General features: G+C 39.6%; 1 protein-coding gene across 2 annotated transcripts in view; it reads left to right on the top strand.

Annotated features, from left to right (window-relative positions):
- Positions 1–14,254, top strand: part of RNF144A (ring finger protein 144A) — an 85,411-nt gene extending 71,157 nt beyond the window's left edge. For both annotated transcript variants that reach the window (XM_067544809.1, XM_067544810.1), the window contains exons 5-8: positions 50–257; positions 2,505–2,652; positions 4,590–4,679; positions 9,425–14,254. In XM_067544809.1, the coding sequence (XP_067400910.1) occupies positions 50–257; positions 2,505–2,652; positions 4,590–4,679; positions 9,425–9,556 (578 nt within the window). In that variant the 3' untranslated portion in view covers positions 9,557–14,254. The remainder of the gene's footprint in view (positions 1–49; positions 258–2,504; positions 2,653–4,589; positions 4,680–9,424) is intronic.
- The last annotated feature ends 1,146 nt before the right edge of the window (positions 14,255–15,400 follow it).

The following is a 15,400-nucleotide window of genomic DNA, read 5'->3' as shown; positions in this document are numbered from 1 at the left end:
GAAATCCTGTAGTGGTCACTGATTCTGGTTATATTATGCTCTTTTGCAGAAGTGCTTTTGGATCCATGTCGGACTTGGTGTCCATCTTCTGCCTGCCAGGCAGTTTGCCAGCTTCAAGAATCAGGGCCTCAGAATCCGCAGCTGGTCCAGTGCAAAGCTTGTGACATTGAGTTCTGCTCCTCTTGTAAATCCAATTGGCATCCAGGACAAGGCTGTCAAGAGAATATGCCAATCACCTTCCTCCCAGGCGAAACGAGGTACAGTACTGTAACCTACCAAGTGGCAGCAGCATGGATCTACTTGACGCTTAACAAAAGGAGTGTAACCTTCCCTCCAATCAAGGGGCCATTTTCCCATTGGTTTTTTAAGTGATTGTCCTCAGCTGCCGTTCCAAATCTTTTCTTTTAAGACACTGTGCTTGACAAAGATGGACAATGGCCTGGCTGTCTCACCAGCACCATCAGGGAGTAGGTGGAGCCAGGTAAAGCAGCAGAGAGGGATGATCCAGGCTGCTGGCTCTGCTTGCCCAGCCATCAGTACCATCTGTTTTCCAATTATGCCAACAACACATTCAGCCACATTCAGGTGCCCTCCCCCATCGCTGCTGCTGCTATTTCAGGGGCTTGAGGGTTGATTAATCCTGGTTGGCTATTTTGGGAGGCCTCTGCCGTGGCACCCTGACTGCTGCTCTTCCAGGAGTGTGGGTGATCAGGCAAATTCACTCAGGTTGTAACACTGCCAGAGAAGGACCAGCATTTGCTCGTATATGCCGCTTCAAACTGGATTCTCCAGAGATCAACAGACGATGAAAGGACTTTGGGATAAATAGCCTGAGTTTAAGCTGACTCAGGGCCATCTTTCTGATCCAGCAAATGGACAGAACCTTCTGTCCGGGGGGGGAAGGGAGTGTCAATCCTCCCTGGGAGGACTTGGAAGGACTTTGGCCTACTGAGGCCCCCAAAACTGAGGGGTGACCTCTGTAAGCTTTTAGCATGTATATAAGAACTTTATTGTTTTTATATGTTTTCTCTATAACGCGTTCACCTTCAGAATAAATGTGTTTGTTTATAAAGGCTGTGTAGTAACTTATACCTGGGGCAGTTACTCTCTTCATAGTCTTTGGAGAGAAAGCAAAGCACAGATGCTGGCTTGTTTAGGCAGTCTGGCTTGCTGGGGATATCACACTGTAGGTAGGGAACTGTATAGCCTGAAGAAACCTCAAGCAGGAGGGAGAGAGACAGGTGTCTACCTAAGAAAAGTGACAGCTGAGGAGCTGGGAGCTTCAAGTAGATGCCCTCAGTGGATAATGGAGTGGAACAGAATCATAGGGTTAGAAGGAATGACAAAGATCATCTAGTCTAACCTCCTGCCAAGTTGCAGGATTTGTTGTGTCTAAACCATCCAAGACAGATGGCTATCCAGCCTCCTTTTGAAAATCTCCAGTGAAAAAGCTTCCACGACCTCCTGCGGCAGTAAGTTCCTTTGTCCTACCGTTCTTACAGTTAGGAAATTTTTCCTGAGATTTAATCTAAATCTGCTATGCTGTAGTTTGAACCCATTGCCTTTTGTTCTGCCCTCTGTGGCAAAAGAGAACAACTTTTCTCCATCTTTTTATGGTAGCTTTTCAAGTACCCCAAGACCACTATCATATCCCCCCTTAAACTCCTCTTTTCCAAACTAAACATACCCAGTTCCTTCAGCCTTTGCTCATGTGGCTAGCATTCCATCCCTTTGAGCATCTTTGTTGCTTGCCTCAGGATCCTATCCAGTTTCTCTACATCCTTTCTATACATTGGTGACACAGTACTCCAGCCGAGGCCTAACCAGCACTGAGTAGAGCAGTACTGTCACTTACTGTGACTTGCATACTATGCCTCTGTTATGCTCATACTAGGCTCATACAGGTTCAGTTGCCCTGAACTGCAACAGAGGAGGCCAGCCTTGGACGAACAGGGTATCCAGGAAAACCCAGTGGACTTTGGCTTGGAGGAGAGAGTCCTAGGAGGGGAGGCTCCTGGAGGTGGGAGATACTCAGTCTCTCGCTGACCCCTTGACCTCATCCAGGGAGTCCCTACTTCTGTGGACCATAACCTGGGTCAGCTGGGCATTTGCAGTCTCCCTGTTCTTCACATTGAGATCCTTTCTCCTTCTCTATAAGAAAGAACAGGAGGAGAAAGGCAGGTGGACAAGGCATGTAAAAATCTGATTCCAGGCTGGTTTCCACATGCCCGGCTAAGAGCATTGAACACACTGATGTTGCCAGGTTACAGAAAACAATTGGTAGATAAGAGAAATGTGTGTGTGTCTGGTAAGCACATTGCTGTTTTATAGGCACATAAAAATTCATTGTTGTACTAGATTTACTTTCCAGGTATTGAAAAACAGAACAAAAATCTGATCACAAAACTAAAATGCAAACCCAGATTTTTAAAATTGGTATGTTGTTTTTACTTCAAACATGCATGGGTACACACTTTATAAAATTCTGCAAATGTCTCCCACAGTTCTATGTATAAAATGGAAGATGATGATGCTCCAATCAAACGCTGTCCAAAGTGCAAAGTTTATATCGAGCGAGATGAGGGTTGTGCCCAGATGATGTGTAAAAACTGCAAACATGCCTTTTGCTGGTACTGTCTAGAATCTCTTGATGTGAGTATACACTGCGCACTTCGGTGGATATTGTAAGCTTAGAAGTTCATTACAGTGACTTGAGGATATCCATAGGACAGTCTTATTAGCTGCTCTTTCACATTCTGTGATTCTTCTGATCTTTTTGTAACACTACTGCTAGCGCCTATTTCTCTGCTAAAAAGCGTTGGCAAGAGCAGAGCTGTACCTTAGCTGGTTACTTGATGGTACGTGTACACTTTATCTTACTTGAGTAACCCCCACCTGAGTAGCTGTTGTGCTGTTAAGAAGTTGGTGTAATGTGAAATTTGATGAAAATTATTCTTCCTTTGCCATCTCCATGTGGCATCTACAGAGTTTGTTTCTCAATTTGTGTTTAATACTCTACCATATACATACAAATCAGACAGCACCTTCTTGAACAATTTATAATCTAAAGAGTGTTTGCAGATAAATATATTTGTACTTCTTTCAGTTCTGCATGGCAGTGTATGGTAACCCAATAGTACAGGAACTCTAAATACAGAATCCCATGAACAGTGTCAGCATTCATTTTAGTGCTGAACTTCAGTAGTGGGAGTTGTTTCTTGAAGTTGATTTGCTTTGGTTTTTACATCTGCTCTTCTGGACAAAGTAAGAGAGAAAGCTGATGAGTGTTCTGAGAGCATTAGGAATTTGATTTAACTCTTAAGCTGTTTCCTGTCCTGAGCTTAAACTTTTTAAGCCCACCAATATCTTATTGGGCCCAAGCACTGGAGTATATACAATATGCTACATCTGTTTCCACACATTAGCCAAGGAAACGATTTATTGCAAAGTGTAGTTAACAATGGCAAAGGAAATATTTCATGTCCCAAAAATGTACTCTAACTATTCCAAATCCTGCAATAGTCATGGTTGAGTGCATTACAGATAAATTTTAAATTATGGGCATTCCTATACTTAGTTAAAAAGCAGAGATCCCCAGTGCCTGCGTTGGTTGCTGTACTGAAGTGTGACCAGTCCAGATATGGAAGCAGATGCTTCTTTCTCTGTAGAACTGTGTAGATATCTGCTTTGGTTTGCATTCCCAGCTGCAAAATAAGTGCAGCTTGGGAGGCTGGCGATCCAAGAAGCAGCTTTCCTCTGCTCGTGTTCTATACATATCATAGCCAATATTTTCAAAATCTGTGGCCTAAACCCCTCTTTAGGCATTTAAATAAGCAAACTGGTTTTCAGGAGTGATGAGCACTAACTACTCTGTTGACTCCAGTTGTGGGTACACAACACCTGTGAAAACCAGGCTACTTATTAAGGTGCTTGACTTTAGGCAGTTGGGTTTGAAAATGTTTTTATCCACATGACTTCACTTTTCCTTTGAGTTCATTCCCTGGTTAGAAGATAGGACATTTTACTTCCTGAGAACTGAAGGGACAAAGGTTTTTTAGCTGCAAATTGAGACCCAATAGCTTTGCTAGACAGAGAAATCCCCATAGTCTGAGATCAAAGAGGGGGAAAAGCAAGTGAGAGTACCATATTGATTTGATGTGCATGGGAACCTAAACGATATGGAAGTAATAGATACCAGTTCTTCATTTGTAGTTTGTTGCTATTGTCATCTTGCTGAAAGGTTCCTATAGTGCTTTACTCTGATCTGCACTGGCCCTCTGCTCCAGACATAGCACAACTCACTCTCTTATATCTCCAACACATGCTTTATTTGTATTATGTTCCACCTATGAAATCATTTCCATAGAAACCCTATGGGGAGCAATTCCAGGAAGGATTGTTCAGTACCGGCCCGTCCAATAATACAAATCCAGTTTTCCACTCTGAAACTTTTCTCTTCATATTCAGTGCTTTGGAGGCATCTTCAAACTTGCTTCCCTCTGTAATATTTTGTTGTTTTGCTGCCAGTATCTGCTCCATCTTGAATGAAGAAAGACCCTCTATTAATTACAAACGTTTCTGTTTCATAGGATGATTTCCTCCTTATACATTATGACAAAGGACCTTGTCGAAACAAGTTAGGTCACTCCAGGGCATCTGTTATCTGGCACAGAACACAGGTGGGTAAAGAGCTTTTTAAAACTTTGTACAGGTTCACAGTAAAATGCTTTCTCTCTTTCTCTCTCTCTTGCAGTTGCGTCTACATAGATAGATAGATTCACATGCTTGATTTGACTGCCTAAGCATCTTAACCGTTCAGTAGCTAAGGGAAAGCCATTCTGGTGCAAGGACAGACATTAACAAGGAATAACACAAAGTCAGACTCCATCCTGGATTTTGACTCCTAATTGACATGTCTGGTTTAAATGGGACAGGACAGTAGATTGATTCCCTCCTCTGGTGTCTGTCAAGCTATAAAGAACCAATCATGAGCAAAGGGTTTTTTTTACTCTGTCCCCCTCCTTCACCTGCTTCAGATTTCAGTCTCTGCCGGTTTCACAGTGAAGAAAGCAACAAGCGTATCTTGCTGAGGTGCCATCTGTTTTTTTACATCAGCTTCAAGAAATGTGGAGGATGCAGCATGTGACTTGGGGGCCTGCAGAGAAAAAGTGGAGACAGTTCCTTGACTGTAAGGAGCCATTCCACAGTTGTCATGCTGGTTCTTGGTGTGAGCAGTGGGACTAGACCTTGGAACATCTGTGTTTCTAGCCCTGTGCTAATGCACTAGGGTGCTCAGATGTTGTGAGGGCACCATCCTCTCTCTTCTTAGTGTGAATGCTTGAGCGACAGTAGCTTTTGCGATTTTTATAAACAGTCAAAGCAGAAAACACTTGACATAAAATTGCATTAAAAGGACTTGTAAAATTGCCCCAAATTTGCTGAAGTTTAGTGAACTCTAAAACAGGCAGATATTGAAAGAAAAGGACTCTCGTTAAAAATATTTGCCCATGTCTATTTCTTCCATTGTAACAATTGCTACACTGCACTATGGCATAATTAGTTACAGGACTGATGTTGCTGGCATTGCTAATTAGAAAAACAGGTGTCAAGAAATGTATCATGAGCACCTGTTAATTGAATAACATACAAAAGCTGTTACACTCCATCTGAACTTTTGGGGACTTTTGATATTCTTCATTTTGCTCAGTGCTATTTAATTAGAGTCAAACTTAGGCCTTAGGATGCACATAGGTGTAAGTTTGAGAAGCTGTGGCTTGAACTCCCCCAAAACACAGAGTTCACACTGCTTACCAGTATGTTCTCCAGAGCCAACCAGAGAAGTTATGCTGAGGTATGATACGTATGCTTAGCATGAGCAGTTGATGCAGACAGCTTTGAAGTCGGGGAGGAGAGGAGGGTGCACATATCATGCACCATGAGAGAGAGAGATTGGTGGTTTTGAAGATTTGGTATCTAATCCTGCAAGCACTATCCTGAGAATAGCCATTGAAGCCACGTTAGTAAGCACTACGATTGCTAGTATTTGCAAGATGGGGGCCCTTACGTTAAACCTTCTTGGAGAGTATTAACCAAGAGGAGCATAACATCAAAGTGAAAGGCATGCTGCTGTAATGCAAAGTGCTGTGCTTCAAGTGCAAAAATCACTTCTAGACATTACACATGCTAGGAAATAGCCTACTGTTCACAGTAGCAGAGTCCACCACGTGGAAAGTGTATCACTGATGCTCACCAGACAATCTATTGACCTGTTCTTAAAAATTCTGGATAAATTCATTGACTGGGCTATCTGGGCTGAAAGGAAAATGTAAACTGTTTGATTGTAAATAGCACTGCTTGCCAGTCTATTATATTGTTAATTTTTATCTTGGCTCTGCTCAGCTAGTGGTGCCCCATAATGCTCACTGAAAAGATTGCATGTAGCTAATTGTGTATGTGCTATCTGCAAAGATCAGTATGGGTCCCAAATGCAGCTCAGTAGCATTTAAAGGAAGCTCAGGGAAGAGTCTACGTTTCACTTTCACCTTTAGGTGTCAGTGGGTGCCCCTAGAGACTTTAAACCCAGATGCATCAGATTAGCTGCCTATCTGACACAGGGATATGTGGTGAAAGGTGCTTATAACACAATATTTTAAAGTAATTGTCTTCAGCAAAAAAAATTAAAATATTAGGACAAATAAATTTGAGATTCATGTCCCCGGTGAGCCACAGCCAAGCTTTTTATTTAAAAATAAAAATCCTTCTCTAATAATAAAGCAATGTGCACGTCACTCTTCATACTTAATTTTGTTCAGCAGCGCCATCTGCTGAACAGAGTGTTGATTTTCAACGCTGGAATAAAAAATAAATGGATAAATGAAATTGCTGAAAGAAATCCATAGTGTTCAGGAAGAAAAATTGTCCCTGTTAGAGAAGGAATCAATAAGCCTATAAATTTAGGTTTAGAATATATTTTCTATACTATGGGAAATGAAATATTTGCCAGTTAATCAGAGTTTTTCATATCTGACAAATGCAGTACTATTGTTATGGTTTGTATTATGGTAGTGCCTAGAGAGTCCCAGCATTCACATTTCAATTGTTTGAGCGGATGATTTTTCTCAGGTATTCTGTGAATAATTCTGGGTGGGTTTGTTCAATAATTTGCAAGAAGGTTGTTGCAAGCATACCTTGCGAAATCCAGTCTCTCATTTACTTAGGGCAAGTAGGAAGCTTTCTCAGGCAATTACCATGAACTTAATAAAAATTATAACCTTCCAAATATGAAATGAGTGGAAACCAGTGCACCGTTGCCTCCCTTAAGTGTGCAGTGCTTCTGCTGCTCAGAGTAGAGACCTGCAACCAAACCCGAATGCGATGGGACCCAACTACGAGTGTTGGATTCAGGTTAGGTGGGCTAAAAAACTACCCAGCCTCTCAGACTTAGGTTAGGTCACCTCTGATTAACTTCTCCTGCCTGTAGGGTCAGTGCTGTGGCAGCATCATGCCCCCATTCCTGGTGGCCACTGCCAACTTGCTGCAATGTGTACACTGCGGGATGAGTGTGCCACTGAGACATGGTGCCTCTCACTCTGCAGAGCACACGGTTTAGCAGGGAGCAGTAGCTGGTAGGAACGAGGCTCACAGCAGACACACTGATCCCCTGGGCAAGAGGCAGCAGCAGCAGTGACTCAGGTTTGGGGGGAAGTGTTGGGGTTGGATTGGAAAATGACTTGACCCTCTTGCGCTTAGGTCAGGCAGACTGGTTCCCAGGTCAGGCTTAAAAATTAGGCCCGAGCCCTGTAGCTAAGAACTTTCCTTGGCTGTAGCAGAGACAGGTTGGTTTTCACTACAGCAGTTGGGAAGGTTGTGGGCAGTAGTGAAACTGATGAGAAACAGGTCAGTTTCACTCTGTTGCTGCTTGAGAAAGCTCTGAGCAGCAGCAGGCACAAGAGTTATTCATTGAGAAGGGCTCAGAAAAGGAGGCTGTGGGAGGAATAGAGTAACCCGCCACCTTGCAGCAGCCAGGAAGCTGAGGGAGAAGTAGACTATGGAGAGATGATCGTATCATTCTAGTAGTAATCAGGAATGTCAAGGATTGGAAGAAAGAACAGAAACAGAGAATATTCCTCCTCCCTTTCAGCAATCAGAGGGGAGAAATGGAGGATCAAATTTATTACATACCTGCTAGCTGAATGCTGATGCAAAATTTGGTGTCTCGGGGCAAAATTCCAGAGACTGCTCCTTGATAGGAAAGGGGAAGGTGTTGGTTTTCCTATCAGCTGTGTGGATGATTGTATTGGGTTATTTCAGTGACAGAGTAAAGATAAAGGAACTCAAACTCTAGATGTGTTGGAACAGGTAGCACTTAGCAACCTCAGCTGTATAAAGATTTTAATCTTCTTTCAAGCTAAATTTAAATGCATGGTTACTGCTTGCAAACAACATGTGACTGCATTAAAATGTCAGTCAACATTTCATATAACCACTTGTGTAGTGATAGGTACAATGAAATATCTAAGAGGGCTTCGTGCTGAATTTTAAATTGTTTGAGACCAAATATTTACTCTCTAAAAGGAAAAAAGTGTCCCTTCTTGAATACCTGTAAGAATCTGTCAGTGTAACTTGATAATATATAAACCTGTTTGTGCTCAACAACAGAATTCCTCAAGCACCCCAGGTATTATTAGAGGCTTAAAATTCACATTCTATCAAAAAAGAAATGGGGGGGAAGTTAAAACTATCCAATTGCACTGAAAAAGAGTGGCTAGGTGTAGGATATATAGCAAAGGCAATCCTTGTCTTTTTTTTTCCAGTTCAAATTAACATCTGCTTAATTTAGGCCTGGTCTATACTGTTGGCAAATTTCGCCGGCAGTCAATGGGGAGTTACGCAAACTACACACAGTAGCTTGCGTAACTCCTGTTGACTTCGTAACTTCCATTTAGTGCCACGTCAATGCAGCATTATGCTTTTTTTTGCAGGTGGTTTTAATAGATAGACTTCTGGATCGATTGAGCGGGTCTTCACTTCCACTCAATCAATCTGGACAGATCGATCTGACGGTGGGGAATTTGCCGCCGTCAGTATAGACATACCCCTAGTGTGCGCATGTGCACACTATTGAAATTCGTAGATGGCATGTTGTGAATTCTGACTGACTGGAAAGGACCATTGCAATCTAGTAACTGTTTTTCTCAAGATTAGAGCCTGCTACCGTACTGAAAACTAATAATCATATTGCTAACTGTAGTTATATATTTTATTAAACACCAAAATCTTCTGTGATGTCCAACTGTAGTCTTGCCATTGACCTCAGTGGGGCCAAGATTTCTCCCCTAGTGCATTGACTTTGTGTAAGAGCAGAATTTGAACCCTGCTGTGCCAATTGCAATACTGACGCATGTCATTTTCCATTGTTTTTCAGGTGGTTGGAATCTTTGCGGGATTTGGGCTACTGCTGTTAGTGGCCTCACCTTTCCTTTTACTTGCGACCCCATTTGTCCTTTGCTGCAAGTGCAAATGTAATAAAGGAGATGATGACCCTCTACCTACCTAGATCAAAAGAAGATGGGACTCATCACAACATATATTTTTCTCCTTTTGCACTTACATTGTTGTTGTAGCCTTACTTGCCAATTCTGTTTTTCAGTGACACAGCGCCATGATTCCAGGAACTGCTGTTAGTACAGTTGCTTAGACCAAGAACCAATAGGCAAGTAAGGTAGTGGAAGTCAAGTCAGCTGTTTAGAGGATGTTGTGGAACAAGATAAGTATCTGAAATTAAGAGATGAAGATACTGTAGATAAAACAAATGATGTCATGTTGCCCTTAGAGGCTATATTGCTGGACTCTAGGAACTGTGCTATGTTACATCAGCAAAACAACCTAAGTATAAATCAAATCTAATTTTTTCAAATATATATTTTCATCAAAATGAGGTGTCTTATTCATATTCCTATTTAAGTCACCTATCATTTAAATGTGGCTTTAATATATCTGATTATCACAACTATGTTTTTATTAATATTGCTATGGCAAAAATTCTTTTTCGTACTTATTTTTCCAAGGATAATGAAAATCAATAAGGTGCATATAGGCCATCATATGCCTTTCTTGAATTTTGGGGAGGGTACAGCTGGAATTGCTGCCTTCCAGGAATTTTAGGAAGTCTTACATGCTATTTGTTTGATCAAAAACTACATTTTTTAAAATAAATATATAAAAGCTGTAAGGTTGAGTGGTGACACAAATCTGCTACCTAATCAAGGTTCTTTTTAAAAAGTATAGTTGGTATTGATTAGCACTGAATCACTAGTCTTTTTTGGATTTGTTAATTTTTGCTGTTATTAAGAGATCTGCTATACTTTCAGGGCTACATCACTTCTAATCCAGGTATTAATCTTTTATTCATATATTAAAAAATCCTGGTTAAACCAAATGTGGAAATATCTGTGCTACTGAATATTTGGAAGTACAAGATAGCTTGCTTCTGTCTTAAAGGCAGGTATTGAAAAAAAAATTACAGGATTTATATTGCTTATCAGCAGATTCTCGGCTCAGTAATGATTCCTTTCTTTACAATATGAAAAGTACTAAACATCCTTATAGTTAGTAATAAAAATTACTGGGGTATTTGTGAAAGTTCTGTTTAACATGTTAAGTATTTATTCCATTTTCGAGAGTTTATATCATATCATTTATGATGTTAATAATCATACTGTGAGAAAACAAAACAAGTTTCTCCTTAAGGATTAGTTTGTTTTGTTCCAACATTACATTATGTTGCACCATTTTTATTTTTATTTTCTTTCTTTTTTTTCTTTTTGGTAATTTACAATGTTGTGAGTTTCCAGGGTAGTAAAATGTCCAAATTAACATATCGTAATCTGTAATATTGAAAACTGGAAGAGACCCCTTCATAAATGCAGGCTTCAAAAACAGCAGAAGAATTTGACAAAAATGTTATGTTATGGACCTGATCATAGAATGTGGTGTACATGGGCAAATCTGTGTCCAGGCAGAGCCCATTGAAGCAGAACTCTGCAGAGCATGCAAGTGGAAGTTAAACTGTGTTTTGAGAACCTAAAGATATAATGGAGTAGGAAACAATGCAATGATGTGTATATGTGGAAGTCAGTGGGGCTCACCACCTAAGACATAGCAGGCTGCCTGACAGGAAAAAAAACCTGTTTGTTTGATTTTATTTATGTTTAGTTTTAGTCTGCATATCTATTATTTGAAAAGAAATGTTATAGGGTAAATTTTTTTAAAAACCCACTGATGATTAGTGAGACTTAGACTCCTAAGTGCATAAGTCACTTTTGAAACTGGGAGATAGGTTCCTAAATCACTTAGGTGCTTTTGAAGATTTTCCCCTATGTTCAGCCTCAACATTCTTGATTTTAAAAAAATTAGTATGTATCCAAATTCAAATTGGCTAAATTAGAAATGTCTTTTTATCTTAAGATGTTCAACCTTTTTAAGATGACAGTCTGGTTAGAAGCCAACGTGTTTGTTGTATGTTACATCATTAGATTTGCATGACAGTGTATAAGTCTTATAATTCTATAAGAACTTTGAAATCCTGTGATTTATTTTTTTGGGCGGTTTTTTTGCTTAGGTATTCAGAAATAACATGGGAGGGCTGGATGACCCACAAGAACTTGTTAATGGGATAGGCACACTTTAACTAGTCACCACTGGTTTCAGTGGCTAATTATGAGGTTGCAGTCTCAGTCCAGCTCCTACAGGATTTGTGTCCTTATCACAAAAGATTGACTGAATTAGGAAAGCATTTTTGATGTGTAAGATTAATAGGTATGTACCATTGGATGAATAACTAGTTTTTCCAGATATGAGACGTGGGAAAGCTTGAAATATGACCCTTATTCTTCAATCTGATCTGCACAGGATAGATCCACATGCAGCATCAGAGACATAATTGTTCAGGGGGCAAAACTGACCAGGGATTTCCTGGATTATCAATTCCGTATTCCACTTATGTGAGCACTAAGCAACACACAATTTTCTTTTAAATCACAAATGGTTCTAATTGGCATTTCCAGCAGAGATGGGTTTACAGGAGCCTATCGATGTAGTATCTGAGGTATTGTGGTATAAATATTAATCTCTATTCTTTCTTTCTTAGAAATAATCTTTTCAGGTCAGGGTTGAAGCACTGTGGCAGAGCAATCAATGTTGTGAATTTTGTGATGCCCACGATAGTGCACTTCACTCCCCACCATTGTCACCGACAGCTTTGTAGAGCATTACATTTACATCAGAATTAAAGAAGAAAAAAAATCCCCCACTGCATGACAGATGTAAAGGTTTTTAAAAGGTTACATTTCAACTGATGATCACCATTAACATGGACACAAATACCTCTGTTTATCTGATCATATCCAACATATAGGACTGTGTCTGATCTCAGCATGCTTAGGTTCACTACAGTAAATTTTCAAACTGTCAACTGATATAGCCCTTGATGTTCAGGTAATAATGTGTGTATATTCATAAAAATATGCTGTAATCACTTTCAGGCATGCTGAGTATCATAACCCTACATATTAATGTTAAATTTTACCACTACAGTTTTTTTTCCTGAGAGTGGATATCTTCGGTAATCACTGATTTACAAATTCTGTTGATGCTATGGCATTTACTACCCTGAATTCAGATTGTAAATGAAACATGTATTGTTTTAAACTCTGATATTACTGTCCCATACTAACGGGTTTAAATATGCTCATGTCCTTGTTGCATTTCTGAGGAAAATGTTTATAACAGATTTCAGACAATCTGTTATAATCCTTCATCTGAAAACTGAGATTCACTGCATGGTTTCTATTGCATTTCATATCTAGCCTATTGTTTACTTCATTTGCATTGCCTTGAATGCTGTTTTTAACTTAAGTTTATCAGAGTGCATAGTCTATATGTTCTATTGGGAAGGTGTAGTTTCTCGTAGTTAGAGCAGAAGACTGAGAGTGGAATCAGAACTCGAGGGTGGTTGATTTTTTGGGTTTTTTTCCCCCTCCAGCTCTACCGCTGACTTGGGGCTCAGGCCTGTTCCTACTGAAATGAGTAGCAAAATTTCCACTGATTGCAGTGAGTGCAGGATTGGGCACCAACGGTGATCTTGGACAAGTCACTTATCCTTCCTTTGTCTCAGTTTACCCATCTGTAAAATAGGTGGAACAGTGCTCACCTACCTCACAGGGTTATTGTGAGGCTTAATAATTTTTAAAGCTTTTTGAGATCCTCTGACAGAGGATGCTATATAAGTATTTAGCAGTGTTATTTTATATTAATATTTCAGTTGTTTCTAACTACATTCACCTCTCATAGTGTAGAGTGCAAAGTTCTATTTTTTTTTCACATACCAGGCATCATTATCTTTCCTAGAATATTTATCTTAAAATCATGATGGATCACAATCAAGAACTGAATGGCCCAGTTCTTAGCATAGAATTGACGACCTGATGTGCAGAAAATATTTAAAATTAAGATGCCTAAAATATTCTGTGTGATGTGGAAAGGGAGAGGGGAACAATATTCATAGATCAGAAGAGGATATTGCACTTTATGATTTTAAAATTTTGTGGGTAGGTAAAGAAAAAGTGGGGTTTTGTGTATTTCATAGGTTCTCCCTTTACTATTATGGATATACTTGTATTTAATAAAAAGCATTCTTCATCCTGATACTGCATAAAGCTTCATGCCAGTTTGCTTTTTGAAACCAAACTCCATATGTTTCCTATATATAGTCTAAAATCCTTATGAAAATGGACAGAATATGGAAGTTGTCACGCACAGTGACATAAAAGATATCAAGAAAAGCCTGCATCAGTGCTTCTTTGCTAATGCACTTACATTAAGTAAAGCATGCTGTTTTGTTAAAGCCCTGTGGTCTTCATTATTGCTTTGATTTGTGTATCTCTCTTACAGAATTCCAGGAACATTAGGTACAGGTACGTGCTACATAACTGAACCTTTCTTGCTCATTTTACCGTGGATGTATTTTAATCTTGTATAGAGATAAGCATGAAGGAGTCATGCATATGTATAAATGATGATGCGTTTGACCAGTGTAAAAAATAAGTTCTGTTCATGTATTTGAAATGTAAGTACTTTTTGTGCCACTAACACTGTGATGTATAAAAGAGCTGTTGAATGCCTTTTAATGTTGTGTTTTGTACTTTGAACCATATTGAAAGTTTAATTTGTAATTTCAATAGATATTTTAAAAGAATGTGTCTGCTGTGATTCTTCAGAGTAGTGGTTTGTAATTATTAATACACTTAAAAGAAAATTGAAACTTACAATAGTTATTTATAGATATAATCTGCTCCTTCAATCAGAACAAAGAAGAGTGAAAGCACTCGCGATGAGTCCAAAACAGTGATCATTTAAGTCAGTTGGAGTAGAACCACAGTTAGTAGTTCTGCAGTTTCACATTTGAATTCCTTCAGAACTCTTGGGTGAATATCATCTTGTCCTGGTGACTTATTGCTATTTAATTTTTCAATTTGTTTCACCTGTACAAGGATGTTAAGTTTAATTAAATATGGTCACTCTTATTGAACTATATTCAGCTCTTGGACAGATCCTGTGTGCCACTTACGACTAAATGAAGAATTGCCTTTCCCCTTGTGGGCACCAGGACTAGCTACTCCAAGAAGCTATTATTATTGGTGTCTAGAAACTTTATCTCAGCATCCCATCCTGAGGTGACATGTTCCCAGTCAATACGGGGATAGTTGAAATCCCTCATTACTATTGTGTTTTCTGTTTTTGTAGCCTCTCATCTCCCTGTGCATTTCTCAGTCATTACCACCATACTGGTCAGGTGGTCGGTAGAGTATTCCTGCTACTTTACTCTTATTATTCAAGATGGAATTTCTCTCCATATGTATTCTATTGTATTGTTTGATTAATTTAAGATTTTTACTATTTGACTATGCTTTCTTTCACATATAGTGCCACTCCTACACCAGCACGACCTACTCTGTCATTCCGGTATATATTGTATCCTGGTATTACTGTGTCCCATTGATTGTTTGTTACACTGAGTTTCTGTGATGCCTGTTTTGATATCAATATCCTCATTTAATACCAGACACTCTAGTTCACCCATCTTAGCATTTAGACTTCTGGCATTTGTATACAAACTCTTAAAAATTTGTCATGCCCCAAAAGAGACCACACTATAAACTTCAGTCAAGCAGGCACATAGTAAGCAAGTGCACAATGACAAACAGACTACAAACTCTCACCCCAAGGGTTACAAGTTGCTTCTCCTTCAGCTGGAGAACTCACTTGCTAAACTCCCCTGTTTGCTGATCCTGTTTACCGGCTCAACAACTAGCTAGATTACACCTTTTAAAACCCAAGTCCT

The sequence above is a fragment of the Emydura macquarii genome, unplaced genomic scaffold (assembly GCF_026122565.2).
Source record: "Emydura macquarii macquarii isolate MOO-44397 ecotype Brisbane River unplaced genomic scaffold, CSIRO-AGI_Emac_v2 contig_1027, whole genome shotgun sequence".
Lineage (NCBI taxonomy): Eukaryota > Metazoa > Chordata > Testudines > Chelidae > Emydura > Emydura macquarii.
This window is presented reverse-complemented; position numbering and strand designations above follow the sequence as displayed.